The sequence below is a fragment of the Xylaria bambusicola genome (genome assembly GCF_022495145.1).
Source record: "Xylaria bambusicola strain CBS 139988 unplaced genomic scaffold F5B22scaffold_42, whole genome shotgun sequence".
Classification (NCBI taxonomy): Eukaryota; Fungi; Ascomycota; class Sordariomycetes; order Xylariales; family Xylariaceae; genus Xylaria; species Xylaria bambusicola.
This window is the reverse complement of record NW_025953595.1, coordinates 286769-302912: the sequence shown is the minus strand read 5'-3', so window position 1 is coordinate 302912 and position 16144 is coordinate 286769. Positions and strand designations below refer to the sequence as shown.

The 16144-nt window shown below is 50.2% G+C and overlaps 4 protein-coding genes across 4 annotated transcripts; 3 read left to right on the top strand and 1 right to left on the bottom strand.

Moving 5' to 3' along the window:
• Positions 1–705: 705 nt before the first annotated feature.
• F5B22DRAFT_373925 (uncharacterized protein) lies at positions 706–2733 on the top strand. Its single transcript, XM_047971185.1, has 4 exons — positions 706–1110; positions 1227–1361; positions 1422–2007; positions 2081–2733. The coding sequence occupies exons 1-4, from the start codon at positions 841–843 to the stop codon at positions 2116–2118; spliced, it is 1029 nt and encodes a 342-aa protein (XP_047828101.1). The 5' UTR covers positions 706–840; the 3' UTR covers positions 2119–2733.
• Positions 2734–3890: 1157 nt separating this feature from the next.
• On the top strand, positions 3891–6261 carry F5B22DRAFT_638309 (malic enzyme; the record flags this gene model as incomplete). Its single annotated transcript, XM_047977568.1, has 6 exons — positions 3891–4181; positions 4304–4496; positions 4569–4661; positions 4806–5009; positions 5094–5337; positions 5451–6261. 6 exons carry the CDS (start codon positions 3891–3893, stop codon positions 6259–6261), a joined length of 1836 nt encoding a protein of 611 aa, XP_047828100.1.
• Positions 6262–6872: 611 nt separating this feature from the next.
• On the bottom strand, positions 6873–8573 carry F5B22DRAFT_638308 (maintenance of telomere capping protein 1; the record flags this gene model as incomplete). The annotated part of the gene is made up of 2 exons (XM_047977567.1): positions 6873–7852; positions 7973–8573. 2 exons carry the CDS (start codon positions 8571–8573, stop codon positions 6873–6875), a joined length of 1581 nt encoding a protein of 526 aa, XP_047828099.1.
• Positions 8574–10816: 2243 nt separating this feature from the next.
• Positions 10817–13701, top strand: F5B22DRAFT_638307 (uncharacterized protein; the record flags this gene model as incomplete). The annotated part of the gene is made up of 2 exons (XM_047977566.1): positions 10817–13499; positions 13568–13701. The coding sequence occupies 2 exons, from the start codon at positions 10817–10819 to the stop codon at positions 13699–13701; spliced, it is 2817 nt and encodes a 938-aa protein (XP_047828098.1).
• Positions 13702–16144: the final 2443 nt, after the last annotated feature.

The window sequence follows — 16144 nt, the reverse complement described above, 5'->3', positions numbered from 1 at the left end:
GACGAAAAGGCTACCATATTCATCCATCACGTAGGTTCCCCCTATGTCCGCATTAGACTTACCATAAATAGACTGCTTTGGCATGGGCCTTTCTGCTTGTCGGCAATGATGTGTCATAGTATTTGCGTGAATATTTATACTTGCCACACAATATATAGCCTGGGCGAGCGGCAATCTTATAGGACGATAGCCCTTTTATAATGTCATAAGGCCTCATGGGTAATCCGGGATAAATCCTGCATGCTATTACCTCCAACAATCAGACTGTAGGTCTATACTGTTCATTGTCATTGTATCCATCCCACTCAACAATGGCATTTCCGCGATCACACCCAAAAAAATGTCTGGATGTCCATGCAGAAGGATATCTAAGCCTAGTGACGTATTGCAATCTTGAAAAAGAGAAGGGATCGTGTTGCCGAAATCGTGCAGACGGTCTTAATGTCCTACCGAGTCCGCACTATCCGCACCTAAGAGATTGCACTGTCATGTTTAATATGAACGCTCCACGAGATTCGCTCCGGATTTGGACGTTTATATTAACCGCCGAGAGGGACGATCCGCGGTAGTTGACCCCCGACCTCTGTTTGCCAATCGATGCCAAGTTCTATGGCCGTATCCGCAATGGGTTTGATTTTATCCGGTCGACACGGCTACCTGACTGGCGAGCCCAGAGACACCATATAGGTCGACCATCTGGCCATCGTTGGCCACTCGGCTGCCATCCTTCGCTTCTCCCTTTCTTCGTCTGCACCGTTTCCCTTGGGTACTAACTTACTTGCTACTTGAGAATCTCAAAGAAAGCCTGCTTGATAGCGAACGACGATACAAGCACCAGCGATGTTGTTCAAGACCCTCGTGCCCGCGTTGGCGGTGCAATTCGCTGCAGCTCAAGAGCTCATGCGTTTTGGCTGCTCGCAGCTCGTCATTGACCAAGTCGACCCTCTAGTTGAGCCTGGCAATGTCCCATCGGCACACATGCACCAAGTCGTCGGCGGAAACTCATTCAACGCAAGCATGCAGCCGTCGTCTCACGACCCCTCGTCGGTTTCCACTTGTACTAGCTGCACGTACAATGAAGACTTCAGCAACTACTGGACAGCAAACTTGGTGCGTATTTGGTCCTCATGCGGCTGACTCTTTGGTTTTTCTGGTGTCAGATGACCTGCGGGTACTACAAAACTAGACTTAGAACATCCTGACTAACACATTTTTCCCACTTACAGTACTTCAAAGCCCGCAACGGAACGTACAAGCGGGTTCCCCAGTTCGCTAACCTGGGGCTTGGTGTCCAGGGCGGCGTGACCGTCTATTATATCCGAGGTTACCAAAACGCTGCCAAGGTCACAGCTTTCAAGCCTGTAGGTTTTTCGGAGATGATCCCCGCGTTACTAGGGCACGGTGACTTATAAGTGGAACAGGGCTTCCGTATGCTTGTCGGTGACTCCCTGAACCGCAAGGCGGCAACCATGCAGAAGCAGCTCTGCTACCGCTGCGAAGCCAACATGCAGCAGAACCCGTTCGGCGGCGCGCCATGCACGGGCTCCGACACCCAAGCCTTCCCCAAGGAGCCGTGCGGCGGCGGCTGGCGCGTGTCCATCCACTTCCCATCCTGCTGGGACGGCAAGAACCTGGACTCGGCCAACCACAAGAGCCACGTCGCGTACCCGGCGTCCGGCACCTTCGAGAGCGGCGGTGCCTGCCCCTCGACGCACCCCGTCAAGATCCCCCAGATCATGTACGAGATCATGTTCGACACGCGCCAGTTCAACAACAAGGCCGAGTGGCCTGCCGACGGCTCACCCCCTTGGTACTGGAGCATGGGCGACAACACTGGCTACGGATTGCACGGCGACTACTTGTTCGGCTGGAAGGGCGATGCCCTCCAGAAGGCTATGGACGGCCATTGCTCCGGTGACCGATGCGCGCCTCTCAAGCGACAAACCGATGCGCAGGCTATTGCTTGCACCAAGAAGCAGCAGTCTGGTCAAGATATCGGCGACAAATGTGAGTACTTTATCCGTCTCGGCTAATGTCCGTATATTGAAATTCGGACGGCAAGTGTTAACGTATCGATTAGGGCTTACCGAGCTTCCTGGCATGAGCATGCCCATGTAGACGAGTTGGAGACGTTGAAGTGTGGGATAGGGGGGTATTGGGTTTTCAGGGGCCAGGCTCGCTTCTTATACAAGAGCATAGGCTGTTTGCTCTCTATGCTTCTTATGTATAACACAGGGTCACTGAACGGGTTATGTAGAGATGGGATAGAATGCAGTTCGATTCGATAATTTCAACCTGATCCTACATACGATTGATGCTTCGTTTCTTCTTGCTGTGTCTGATGAACTAACTGGTTGTCATTGTTTGCTGATTGGCGGCTGAACAGCGGTCGGGGCATTCTTTTTTACCCATGGCTTTCGGTACTGCACACGCAACTCGGGATTCTTCATTCCCAGTCAGTTACATCATGTGTTTGGTAGTATCGGATATTCACCACAGTTAAGATGGGGAGTCTGAGATAATATCCTGCCTAGGGACGTGTCAAGGCAGGGCCGAATACTCCAATCAAGTTTCGAAGTAATCTTTGCACCTCACTCAGTCCCCGAACAAAACATATATTGATTGGCATCATTTAGAGAGGTTTTCTGAACTTGTCAGAGATCGTCTACATGAAATTCAAGATATAAGACATGTAAGTTATCATGGATGTTGGTATTGAATTGGATGGAAAAGTGGCTGCTAGGTTAGGTAGGGACTTGGCTAGGCTACCTAAATCTGCACAGGCCATGGGTCTGGTTCTGTGGGGCGAACCAATCCAGCCAATTCATTTTTTCCGCGTCAAAATTCTCGTCTTCCCTCCCTCCCTCCCATTGTATTTCACGAGCAACATAACACGACATGTCGACATGTAGCCGACGAGCAAGCGGTCACAGGGGCATTCATTACAACAAACGACTCATTACGAGAAGAACATGATGCTTGTGATCGTTACAATCACCAGGTTTGTTACCTCTCTCTCGCCTTCTCTCTCATACCATCCATGTATGTAGCACAGCACACGCAGCAACCCTCGTACCAGCCACTCCCAATCTCCCCACGAGTCTTCTTTTCGAAGGTCTTTATGCCTCGGCACGTCTTGTGCTGGGGTTTCGAGAAGGCTTGGTGATGATCGAGGCGACGGGCGGTATTCGTACTGCTCGTTGACACCGAGTGCTGCAAGACCAAACGACAACGGACCATCATAGTCCACGCTCACCTGATGCGTTTTCCGCATCGGATTGATTTCCCCACCACGTGAGCGAGGCTCCTAGAGCTCCTACATCCTTATCATCTTCACCCCTTCACCCTATTGCTTATTGCTGTGCCATTTCAGCTGCAGTGTCTAAGTATCACCCGATAGATAATACAAAGCTTAGCTTACCATTCCCCCCTTCTATCCCCTGCTCCTGTCCGTCCCTTGTGTCGTGTCGTATGTTGTGTGTTGCTGCTGCGTTCAGCTTTCCATCGCCGTAAGCTAAAAAGTCCCGTAACCTGCCATCCCGCGTCCTTTAGCGAGCCCTGACCGCCGTGTTTCGCCCCGCACTGTCCCGTTTTCTCTGAACGATGGCCGTGGGGGCAACCTTTTGGACGACGTCACATCCGCCTCATCGAATGGCACCATGTGGAATTGCAACCTTGCTTTCGCCTTACTTTTCGTAGCTCAGCAGAAGTATAGAGTAGAAAGTAGAAACCGCGACATCATCAGGATGACGATTTAAATACTGTCGGTGGTCGCGAGTCCAGATTCCATGCTATTAATATATCGAACACAACCCATTCGGCGTGCCCTGACATTCAAACAGCATCGTAGTGTTCGCGCAGCATTCTCAACTTCACACTCGCGGTCCAAGATGCCGTCTACATCCAAGTTTTCTCACCTACCTCTGAGCACTCGCGGTCCTATCGAGTGCGCCGTGAGTGGAACCGTACTGCTGAACACGCCCTACTTCAATCGCGGCTCTGCACACACTGCTGAGGAAAGAGAAGAGTTCAATCTCACCGGCTTGCTACCTCACAGTGTTCAGACCCTCGAGCAGCAGGTGGAAAGAGCTTACCAGCAATACTCGACGCGCCCCGACGACCTCGCCAAGAACACATTCCTGACTTCGCTGAAGGAGCAGAATGCCGTGCTATACTTTAGAGTGAGCACCACTCTTTCCAACCCACCCCGCTCTCATCCTCTAGTACTTCATTCATGGCCGATGACTATGTGTGAAGGCAGGAATGGGGTATAGGCTTCGAACAGACTGCTGATTCTTAATAGCTTCTACAAGACCACTTGTCAGAAATGTTCAGTGTGGTCTACACGCCGACAGAAGGCGATGCTATACAGAACTTCTCTCGCCTCTTCCGGAGACCCGAGGGATGTTTCCTGAATATCGACAACATAGATAGAGTCTCTCATGACCTGGCACAGTGGGGAAGGCCCGATGACATTGATTATATCGTCGTGTCAGGTATGCTCGCCAAGCTCCCATGCCAACGCCAGATCAAGGCGAAAAGCTAGCAGAGTGGCTGACGATAACCAGATGGCGAAGAAATCCTCGGCATAGGGGATCAGGGTGCGGGCGGTATCCTGATCTCAGTAGCAAAACTCGCGCTAACAACTCTATGCGCCGGGAGTAAGCATTTATGAGACCATTTATTTCTTGTTCTCATTGCCTATAAATCACTCTGAAAGCAAAGGATGTGCCTTCAGCCTTTCCTTTCGCAAATACCTAAGACTCACGTTAAATTTACCAGTAATTGACCGAAACTGATAATAGTCCATCCCAACCGAACGCTTCCCGTAGTCCTAGACTGCGGCACAGACAACGAGAAGCTCCTCGGCGACGACCTCTACCTCGGACTCCGCAAGAAACGCGTCCGCGGCGAGAAATACGACAAATTCGTCGACGAGTTCGTGCAATCGGCTCGGAAACTGTTCCCCAGGGCCTATATCCACTTTGAAGATTTCGGGCTCAAGAACGGTATTGCCGCCCTCATATAACTTGTATATGCATACGAAGTATAGCAGCGCAAAGTAAATCTGAAACTAACTACTGCAACAACAGCCCGTCGGATTTTAGATCACTATCGCCCTGAGATCCCGTGTTTCAACGACGACGTCCAGGGGACTGGGTGCGTCACGCTCGCGGCCATCATGGCTGGTCTGCACGTCAGCAAGCAGAAGCTCGAGGACGTGAAACTCGTAGTCTTCGGCGCGGGGACAGCGGGTGTCGGGATCGCGGACCAAGTGCGCGACGCCATCGCTGCCGAGAAGGGGATCAGCAAGGACGAGGCTGCGAAGCAGATCTGGTAAGCCGTTCTCCTCACCATTTCATTTCGTTTCATTTCATTCCACCTCATTCACCCCTCCCTATCCCATACATACAAATTTCACCCTTCATCCTCCCACTAACACCCCAAAGGCTAATCGACAAACCCGGCCTCCTAACAACAACCTCTTCCCTCGACGCCGGCCAAAAGCCGTTCGCAAAAGACATATCCTCCTGGTCCTCCTCCCCCTCTTCTTCCCCTTCTCTCCTAGAGGTAATCAAAGAAGTCCACCCGAACGTCCTAATAGGCACATCCACAGTCCCAGGGTCCTTCACAGAAGCCATCGTAAAAGAACTATCCAAGCACACCCCTCACCCATTAATCCTCCCCTTGTCCAACCCCACGCGTCTCCACGAGGCCGTGCCAAAGGACATCCTAACCTGGACCTCCGGGCGCGCCCTGGTCGCAACAGGCAGTCCCTTCGCGCCCGTCACAGGACCCTGGGGCCCGCAGAACGCCTCCGATATCACCATCGAAATAGCAGAGTGCAATAACAGCGTCGTCTTCCCCGGCATAGGCCTAGGCTGCGTGCTTTCTCGCGCGCGTCTCCTCACGGACAAAATGCTCGTCGCCGCCGTCCGCGGCGTAGCGGATTTATCCCCCGCCTTACGAGATCCCACGGCGCCGTTACTCCCTGGCGTCGAGGCCGTGCGGGACGTCTCTGTGCGCGTCGCGAGAGAGGTCATTCGGTGCGCGGTGCGGGAGGGCGTGGCCACGGTGCGGGATATACCCGCTGAAGATGCGGACCTGGAGGACTGGATCGCCGAGCAGATGTGGGAGCCTGTGTATCGGCCCTTGAAGCGCGTCGAGCTGGACGGCGCGAGTAGACTTGCGAAGGCGGAGTTGAAAGTCGTTGGGAGCTTGGAGGATGTGGGGAGTAAGCTGGAGAGGCTAAAGGGATAGGGGAGTTGAGTTGAGTTGTGGGGGTGAGGAAGTGTGTGTATGAGTTTGTCATTTTCATCTTGATTTGTTTCGCTTAGCGTAGTTTGTGTGAGATAGGTGTTAGGAGGTTTATTATCTTTATTAAGAGTATTACTTCTTCGATTGGCGGGTGGACTATTTTACGTATTGTGGTAGGTAGACAGACACCTGGTAATAGACTTCCGGGCTCACTCTTCTGATTACTTGCTCTCCCATCAATTCGATGTTATTAGTATGACCCCCGTCCGTATTCCTTTGACAGACTGGCTATGGATGTCCTAACATCTTGTCCACATGTGTCCTTAGCGCGTTCACATTTCGAAGGCGATGACAGGGCATGTGTCACCCCTTGAAATACTTATATAAAGGCGCCATCAAATTCGCACAGGAGCTCGAAATACGGCTGAACATAATTGTATTCAAGGATCAAGTTTCATACATCAATAGGTATTCGATCCAGTCCGGCTGAGTAAAAGGATAATCGGCCCACAGAACACCTTGGACACCCCAAAACAGCAAAACCAGGTAATTATAGCGACAAAGTACCGCCTTATCCCTTCACACATTCTCAACTTCCCTCTTCATCTAACAAGCTACAGTAGACCTGCACGCGCAGCTTCACCAGCACCTTCTTGAACTAGGGTCTCGATCTTCTGCTTGCCCTTTCCGAGACCGCCCTCACCAACGCCCATACGCCGAGCCACATATCTCTGAGCGACTACACCAATGGACAGGCTGAGGGTCTCTTCGACCCACTCAGCGACCCATTCGCGCGGGTCTACGCCGCCGTTCTCGACGATCTCCCGGATCTCATCAGGAACATTGAAGTCGGCGGGGACGGCCTGTTCGCTCTCGCTTGCTGGTGTGAGCGGGGTTGGCGCGTCCAGCCACCTGATCCATCTAAGGGGGATACTCTGGCTAAGAGTGCTGTACACGATATCGTGAACCGGGTCAAGAACATAGATAGCGAAGCAGACCTGCGGGTCGCTGCTGTCATCTGCAACGGCGCTTGTGTCCTTTTCTGCCTCTTTGGCCGTGCTGCCGGCGAAGAGCGCGGGATCTTCCTCTACTATGATGGCTTGCACGGCAAGGAAGATATCGCTGGTCCGGACGGGGTTGTCCTCGCTCAGGGGTTCTAACGCACGTCTCTGGGCCTCAACTACGCCGCCGCTCGCTGAAAGGTAGTCGTTTGAATAGCTCTCTGCGTTGACGCGGCACAGCTTGGTTCCCTCGAGTAGACCCTTCACGGCACCAAGGTCCCGGGGTGAGTCGACCTGTCGCCACCAGGGGCCGTCACGCCAGCCCGCCGAACTGGAGCCACCGCCGAAGAGGGCGGCGTCGGAGGAACGGCGAGCAGTGTTCTCGTGGCCGCGCTGAATGACGAGCAGATCGCCGCCCTCGACTTGTGACATGACGCGGCCAAAGACGCCATATATGAGGGGGTCAAGAGAGGGATACCCCACGAAATCGTGAGTAATGTGAATAAGGAGACGTTCGTGAGACGAGATTGGTGGGGCAAGAGTGTGTAGAATATTGGCAAAAGTTGGCATAGCACGATGTCGAAGATCGTCGCCTAGTGGCATGATATGTTAGTCCAATTGACACTCGCAAGCCAGCTTTCAAGCAAGCCTCTAAGCAAAGAGGAGCCGAGTACAGCCACCTCTATTGTGGATTTAGGGCATATGGCACTCACCAAGGTCTCGTAAAGCTCCCACATTGCCTCTGACTTGTTCAGCCCACTTCTTAGCGTCTTCATTCTGCTGGATCGTTGTGTAGGCGGCTTCGGCCTGCTTCATGGCAGCGCTGGCCGTGGCCGTAGCTGTAGCAAAGATCCCACCCCACCAACCGCCTCCGCTTTCAGCAGCAGCCGCAGGGGTTGTCTGCTCGACCGGACCCTTTTTCTCGGCATCTTGGAGATCGGAGCTAGTTGCGCTCGGGGTGAAGCTGGCGTGGAAAGAACGAGTGCTATCGGCGGACTTCCGAGCAGCAGCGGCGGCGGCGGCAGCTGTAGGCTTGTCTTCGGAGAGCCTACCGGCGGCGGCCGCGGGTGGCGGAGTCGCTGCGCTCGTGCGTTTAACGCGAGGCGTGTGTGGTCGTGCGGGTTCCTCTCCGCCGAGCTCGCTCTCCAAATCAGCGAGGATGTCCTTCTTATCCTTGGAGGGCTTGTCACTCCGCGGTTTCGAGGTGGCGCTCTTAGCTTTGGTGGACTTCTTCACTGCGCTATTGTTGTCAATGCCCTCGAAGAGCTCCCCCAGCTCGTCTTCGGTGGTTGCTTTGGACCGCTTCGACGACATTTTGACGAGAGATGTGTGATGTTGGGTCTCTAAGCTTATTTGCAGCGATGTGATGTCGCGATAGCGAAGTGGAGTGGGAAGACGTCAGGTGTTGCTGGGTGCGGGTAGCTAAGGTAAGCTGCCTATAGTACATGTAGCTACCTACATACCTCTACCTGCCGACAAGGTACCTATGCCAGATACATAGGTAAGTACCTGCACTAAAGAGCGACTCCAACTTGGAATTATTTCCTTGTGAAAGAAAGAGGAAAGATGCAATACGTGTACAATGTGCATACAATTAGCCAATCTACAAGTCTGTTGTTATTGATAGATTATTATATAAGTAATAGGCACATCCACTTTAGCCATCTCTAGTTTTACTGATCATAGGCCTACCTACCTATCTTGTATAGCTGCTACAAAGGGGGCCTTATATGGATATACCTAGGTAGTCTCTTGACGAGACGAAGGCATCTTACACAAACGTACAGTAGGTACTTCAGTAGGAGGTAGGCGAGTTTCACCGGATTCATGCACCATCACACGCTGGTAAATATTGGTTTGCTAAGCTTGTGACGAAAATAGAGTAATATGGCAAGATAGATCAATAGAAAGGGATGCAAGGGAAGATGCCGGGGCTCAATGGTGAGAAACAGACAATTCCAAGTTGCAAGTAACATGGAAGTAACATGGGCAAGTAACATTGGTGTGATTGTAGGTTACGAATCTCAGTAAAGAGTCGCTGGAGATAGGCTGAAGGTGCGCTAAAGGTGCGCTGTATCTTCATACCTAGTTATAGGTAGGTAATGCAGTGTATTCGAGCCTGTTTTTGTAAGAAACTTGATGTAACCTCCCCTGAAAATAGCACATTCATCAAGTAACCTACATGTAGGTAGGTATAGATCCCCATACTGCCCCCATGTTACCCACGTTCTAAGTAACCTTGGAAGTCTCTAGGCCCGTTCCGGAGTAGAGAGACTCCAATGTGCCATGTCTGATTGGCCATGGTGTAGGTACATGTGAGGGTACATGTAAGGGTACATGTAGGTGTACATGCAAGTAAGTCGATTCGTGGCTGGGCTTCCCGGTTTACTGCCAGGTCTGGTGTGGCTTGTGTGCGCGCTGGCAGCACTGGCAGCACTCACTGCATCTCCAGCTCCAAAATAGCAGACAATCCAAGTGACCCTGAATGAGACGTAGCAGTGTCGGTCCTTAAGGAACAAGAAGACTGCGTGTTATATCTCATCTCTGGTGTTTATTCTCTTGCTCGCCGGGCTCGTTGATGAGACCAGCTCGAACCATTGAACATCCATCTCCTCGTCTCCCGTGCTGTGTCCTGCTCTCTTTGCACATAAAGAAAGGCTCTTCGTCGCCACTAACCGTGTAAGTAAGTACAGCTATCAAAAATCTCATCGCCTGGGAGGCTGTTACACTTTGGACCTTACCTTGCCTTGCCTCGATTACATCCCAACGCACACGCACACACACACACACAGCGAGCACGCGAGCACGCGAGCACACAGTCAGATAGATAGATAGATACACAGACAGTTTCACATCTTCCTCTATCCCTTCCTTCATCCACACCCACCCTATTTGCTTCTCACTTAAAAGCAAAGCCTGTCTGGCCGGCTTACCGATGTTCTCTGTTTCAACAAAATACCGGTACCCTCTACGTGCCAGCAACCGCAGCGCACTCCTTCGTCTCCTCTTGTCTCCTTTTGTCTCCTGGTTCAGCTTTTACATGCTGGAAAAGCCTCTCTAACCTCGATCAATCATCTAGCTATCCCAGCTAATTATCTCGTTGTGGCCGTCAATCGCGAACAGCCGTCGTCCCTTTGGAGCTGTCATCGGATGTAAGTCTTATTATTGGCCTACCTAACCTTACTTACCTTACCCTAGCCTGTCTGTACTCATACAGGTACACAATTTTCCTCACCTCCTTGCTACACCCCGACTCAATGCGCGCGCGCGCATTCACCAATGCTCGTCTACTAACAAGTGCAATGCGTAGTCTCTTGACCTGATTTCTCATTTCTTTCTCCGCTGTCCTGTTCTGTTGCCTTGTTGGGCGTCGTTGTCATCAACGTCACCGTCTGTCGCCGGCTTTTCGGGTTTCAATTACACACATCCTCCTGCTAGATTCCCCACTTACATAATCTCCGACTGGAAATCTTCTTGCATCTGCACCACGCGACTGTATTTCGTCCAATCTCTTGAACAACACAACAAGCATAGTATACCCCTAGCATTCTGCAACAATGGACTCGCCGGCCTCCGCAGCTCGCGGTAGAGGCCGCGCTTCTGCTAGGAAACGCCACGCGCTCCCGGCTGGTCCCTCTTCGCATCTCGGCTCTAGTACTATCACCACGGTTGAGCAAGTTGACCAACAACTCCCATCTTCCACACCAGCTGACAGTCTTGCCTCCTCATCTTTTTCCTTTGGAACCCCTAGTCCTACTGCCTCTAGAGGAACACGTGCTCGTGCTCGTGTTGCTGATGGCACTATGCCCTCATCTGACGACCTTGACAACAAAGGTGGCCGCTCACTCAGAAAGCGGGCCCGTGTTGATTACACCTTCGACCAAGGCACCGAGGAATATCTGAGCGACAACAGCAAATCAACACCTTCCGCTGCGCGAGCCATAAAAAGGCGGCGCACAGATACTGCCTTTCATGATTTTGACAAGGAGGAAGATTTCAATACCGCTCACATCAAGAGGCGCTCCTCTGAACAGCTTCTCCCACCTGCATCATCCCTTCGTAGACGCAATCAACTACGAAAGTCAACAGGAGAGCATCAGGCCCTAATCCCTGATCAGCATATGGAAGATGTTGAGGTCCAGGACACCATTGAAGTTGGTGGTCATCAAAGCGAGCAATCCGATGAGTCTACCCTCAGGCGCACCACTTCAAATACAAGCTCTAGCGTCTCAAATGACGATTCAAAGCCGTCTCATGTCACAACATCGTCCGATATAGTTTCAACTCCCCGCAAATCTCGATTAGGTTTGGCTCAGGTCGACTTCGACCATGAGGACGCTGTCAAACACCACGAGGCTCCCGATACACGTCGACCTGGTCATTCTAATAGTGTTGTCGACGAATCTCTTCACCCCTCATATGCACATCTTACCCCATACATTAACGGCGCTTTTATTGAGTGGCCCCCTGCGCAGGCTGAAGCCGAGCCTGCCTCTGAATTGCCGCCGCTGCAGCAAGATGTCCTTGACGATGCTGTAGATGATCAGCTTGATGGTGCCCAAGCCGATAATATCAAGGCAGACATCGCACTAGAAGACACTCCCATGACTGATCCCCTCGTACCAGATTCTACTCCTGTAGATGGTGCTATGGACGATACACCAGCAATGTCGCCTTTGCCTACTAGGGCAAACTCCCCCACAGCGGACATAGACCTTCCTTATAGCCAGCCACCTGTGAGAGGGCCGATTGCTTTCAAGAAGGCCAGAGATGCGTCCGAGTTTATTGACCTATTGGAAGACTTCAAGTCTCTACCGCCGGAAGAAGTATGGGCGAGGCTGGAAGTTGTCAACCGTGCTTTAGCGGCCTGGCAGGATGAGTATAATGAACTACGAAAGATTACAGACGATGAGGACAATGCAGTCCGGTATCGCACAGATGACGCAGCCTTTGAACACCGGGTTAAAATGCTTACGAGCAAGGATCCCGATGCAAACCCAGTACAAAAGGACTTTATTATTCGAGGCATTCGGGCTGATCGTCCCCATCCCGAAATTGCCTATGCCCGACATCAAGACAAGCTCATGGCTACAAACTATTACTTCGATTATGACGATAGAGACGCTAAAATTGGCTTCCAAGATCCACTTGAGCAAAAACCGGGCTCGGGAAAAGGTCGCTTACGAGATCGACCAAAGCAAACAGCCAAAGCGGCGGAAGCCGATGACGGTGTCGTCGTCCATGGCAAGCGTGTTAGGAAGCCTCCAGCACTGTTCGACGGAAGTGAAGCCGCTAGCAGAGGCTCAACTCCTATTCCCACTCAACGTCGGCGTCGACGAGCGGGAGATGTTGTCGAAGAGAATAGTGAGGCTAATCCTAAGGTGCCAGCCTCGGCGACGGCACCTATTGAACCACAACCACTCAAAAAGAAAGGTAAGGGAGGCCGTCCACGGAAGCATCCCCTACCAGTTCCTGTCCCGGAAGCTCCCGAAGCTACTCCTGTGCCAGCCGAACAGGTACAGCAACAACCCGAGAAGGTCGAGAAGGTTGATGAAGAGAAGCCTACGCGGAAACGTCGACGTAGAAGGACAATTGTCGAGGCCGGTGAGGAAGAAGAGGCACTTACCACCAATGGTGTCGATCAACGAACGCCTGTCAAGGCCGAATTACGTCGTACCAACTCACGACTCTCAGAGGTTCCCTCGGGTTCATTCTACACATCATCTATGCAATCTAATAACACAGCAGACGAATCTCGTCCTCCAACTTCGTCATCAACCGCTACCCAGTCTACTATAACATCAAATAACTACCAACTTAGAGAGAAGCGGCAAAAGAAGTTTTCTCTGAATCCGGAGGATGAACCTCGTGAGGAAGAGCCCAAGCGCAAGCGCGTCAGACGCTCGAAGAAAACACAGGTCGAAGACTTCGCAGCGACACCCGTTCCGGTACCCATTCCTTCTCCTATGCCGACTCAACAGCCTGCACCAGAAACACATCCGACCACGAAACCACCTACTAAGATCAAAATTAAGAATTACAATGGGTCTGCCTCTGCCCCTCACCCAATGCCTATCCCTCCTCCGAATCCTTTCTCTGTTCCATCGTCATCAAGCTCGACACCCCCCCACAGCGGCAGTAGCACCAGTAACGCAGCTGCTGCTTACGGTACCGACCCAGCCGATATCAAGGACTATAACCAAATGACAAAGTCCGAGAAAATGTCCCATTCTATGAAAGGTAATGAATCCCTAAACCAGATGCTGCCATTTATCTCATTGCATAAATCCATGCTAACAACACGCCAGCGCGCTGGGCATCTGGGTCCATGTCCCAAGCTGTTGCTAAACGTCGCGCCACTCTTGCAAATAAGAAACAAGCCGTCAAAGCTGCGGAGCCAGGGCAGCAACCAGAACCAACACCCGTCATGACACAATCTTGAGCCGAGCAGCAAACGACCCATCCCGTATATACGACTACACTTTCTGACTACACTTTCTACAATCGACTCCTCACACATGCGCTAAACTATACTACTGTCGCAATCCATCTTCACCATTGCCATAATTTTTTCCGAATCTTTGAGATGATGAAAAGGAGTTGGATCATGTCCGTCTTATTGTACTATTATCATTATTCCAGGGGCTTGCAATGAATACATGTTCATGACATGGGTGAGGAGAAGCGCTTAGTGCGAAACGCACACAGCCTCTCCATTACATTTCCCTTTCCTGCTTGCTTTGGCCCGTGGCCATGGCTATGTTTTTTTTTCCCCCAATTCCCATCGCATACTTTTCTTTTTCCTTGACTGCATATAACAAGCGAGGGTTGAAACAGCATCATGTTCATTCATCATTTGCAACATCAAAAGCACACGGATTGATACCCCCCCTGTCCATACATACGCACATACATACATACTTCCAGCGATATTCCTTGATTTTTTAGACGGAGAGGAAAGGAGAAGGGGACGACAGAGATGACGTGGATGAGAGAAAACGACAGGCGAGAGGTAGAGAGAGAATCGCAGCATTGATTGGTTCTTTGAAGGGGGGTTTTGATTTTGTCTTTTTTCAATTGTCTGTTTTCTGATGCATGATTTGGAACATCGGGCTTGATCAATCGAGCCAGTTGGAACTGGTTGATCAGGATTGTCTCATCGTAGCGTGTCGCAGCAATTAATATCGATGTCTTGATATAAAACAATCAAGTCTCTGCGATGATAGTTTGATGCCAGTTTTTGTGCTTGGTATGACGTAATGTGATGAGCTCAGGGGATGATAGCTTGTAAATAACTCCGGACTATATATATATATATAACTGTTTAAGTATATACCTACGTACGTTGATTAAGACATTTTTCCTTTCTTTGGTGCATAGGTAAATTACTATGTACAGGGTTTCGAGCTGGTAATTGGTGTCGTCTATCTACTCGATATATGTCGGAAGAACATCAGTGGTATGGACAGCCAAGCCCATTGACAAGTCTAAATCGACACTACCTACTAAAACAATTCCAAACCTCCTAATCACATCAATCTCAAGAGCTCGAAAACAAACATCTAAAAAAAGGTCTATTTACTTGTTGCCTGAGCTCTTCCCTTACTCAGGTAGACAGCTTTTGGCAAACAGGCAGACAAGCAAGCAAGCAGCCACTGCATAGGTACCCTACCTACCTCCTAACTTACATACTTTATATACCTCCTTACTTACCTAGAACACCTAGGTACCCAATCTCCATCAATAAATTAACCAGAATCGCTCCGCTACGTGAACCCCCCTAGCACCAAGATCCCATCCTATCGCGAAGAATCATATTTCGCTCATCTACGACGACATAGGACAAGAACAAGAAGCAAGAACACGGCAAAGATAAAAGCCGGCAGTTCATCTACATGCGAAGTTTTCGTAATACATTGCTTTATTTACGTGTTTTCCAAATGCATATCTATTGTTTAATAGGTGTATATCGTCATTGAATATCTACCTATATATCTTCTCCATCCTTTCGCGTTCATTGCTATCTAATTAATTGGTTGGTAGATAGATAAATTCCTACCTAGTCTGAAGAGAAAGAAAGAAAATATGTTGTATATCTGGATCTCGATTTATCCCTCTATATAATTAGATCGAACTCACTGTACCCTTAGCCCATATCTCGCTTAATCTTCCTTTTCCCCGCGTTTAACCCTTCCTTCCCATCCTTCCCCTGTCATCGAGCCTACAGTATCCCTTCATGGGTGAATAATTTTATATAATTATGTATACGTATATGTATATATAGGATACCTACCTACCTAGATTCGGTATATAAATATCACCATCCGTTCAACCCCAGCTCCAAACCCCCAGAACTCTCCGCCAGACCCAAATACTTGTCAAAATAGTATAGTACGAGACTTATTCGTTGTTCGCAAGGTATCCTTGGTATAGGTAAGTAGGTATAAGAAGTTATCTATCTACCTACATCACCTAGGTCCTTCCATAGGTAGATACCTAGGAAGCCAGCCTAATTCCGCATGAGAAGGGAAAGACAGAGAGAAGAGAAATACCATGGCGCCAGTACGATCAGATCAGATCAGATCAACTACCTAGGTACTGATCTTACAATTCCGATATTCACAGCAAAGGAATTCCTTCCTCCCACAGAGATAAACACGCAATCTTATGCCGAAATCAATTTTTCAAACTTTGCAAGTTGTAGACTCAATTATACACATCATCTACTAAATAAATAAAAAAACATCGCGAGCAATCACAGGAAGAAGCCAGTCAACCCCCTTCCTCAACCCCCCGAAAAAAAAGATCTCCATCTCGGACAAAATGTCATCGATCTCTTTCTCAGTCAATACATGTATATATGTACCGACCACACTAGGCCCCCA

What these genes read in the sequence shown, in the direction of transcription:
- F5B22DRAFT_373925 (XM_047971185.1), top strand. Translation starts at nt 841, where the DNA reads ATGTTGTTCAAGACCCTCGTGCCCGCGTTGGCGGTGCAATTCGCTGCA. An exon ending in ACTACTGGACAGCAAACTTG is followed by an intron (nt 1,111 to 1,226) that starts GTGCGTATTTGG and finishes TCCCACTTACAG; the next exon opens with TACTTCAAAGCCCGCAACGG. An exon ending in TCAAGATATCGGCGACAAAT is followed by an intron (nt 2,008 to 2,080) that starts GTGAGTACTTTA and finishes CGTATCGATTAG; the next exon opens with GGCTTACCGAGCTTCCTGGC.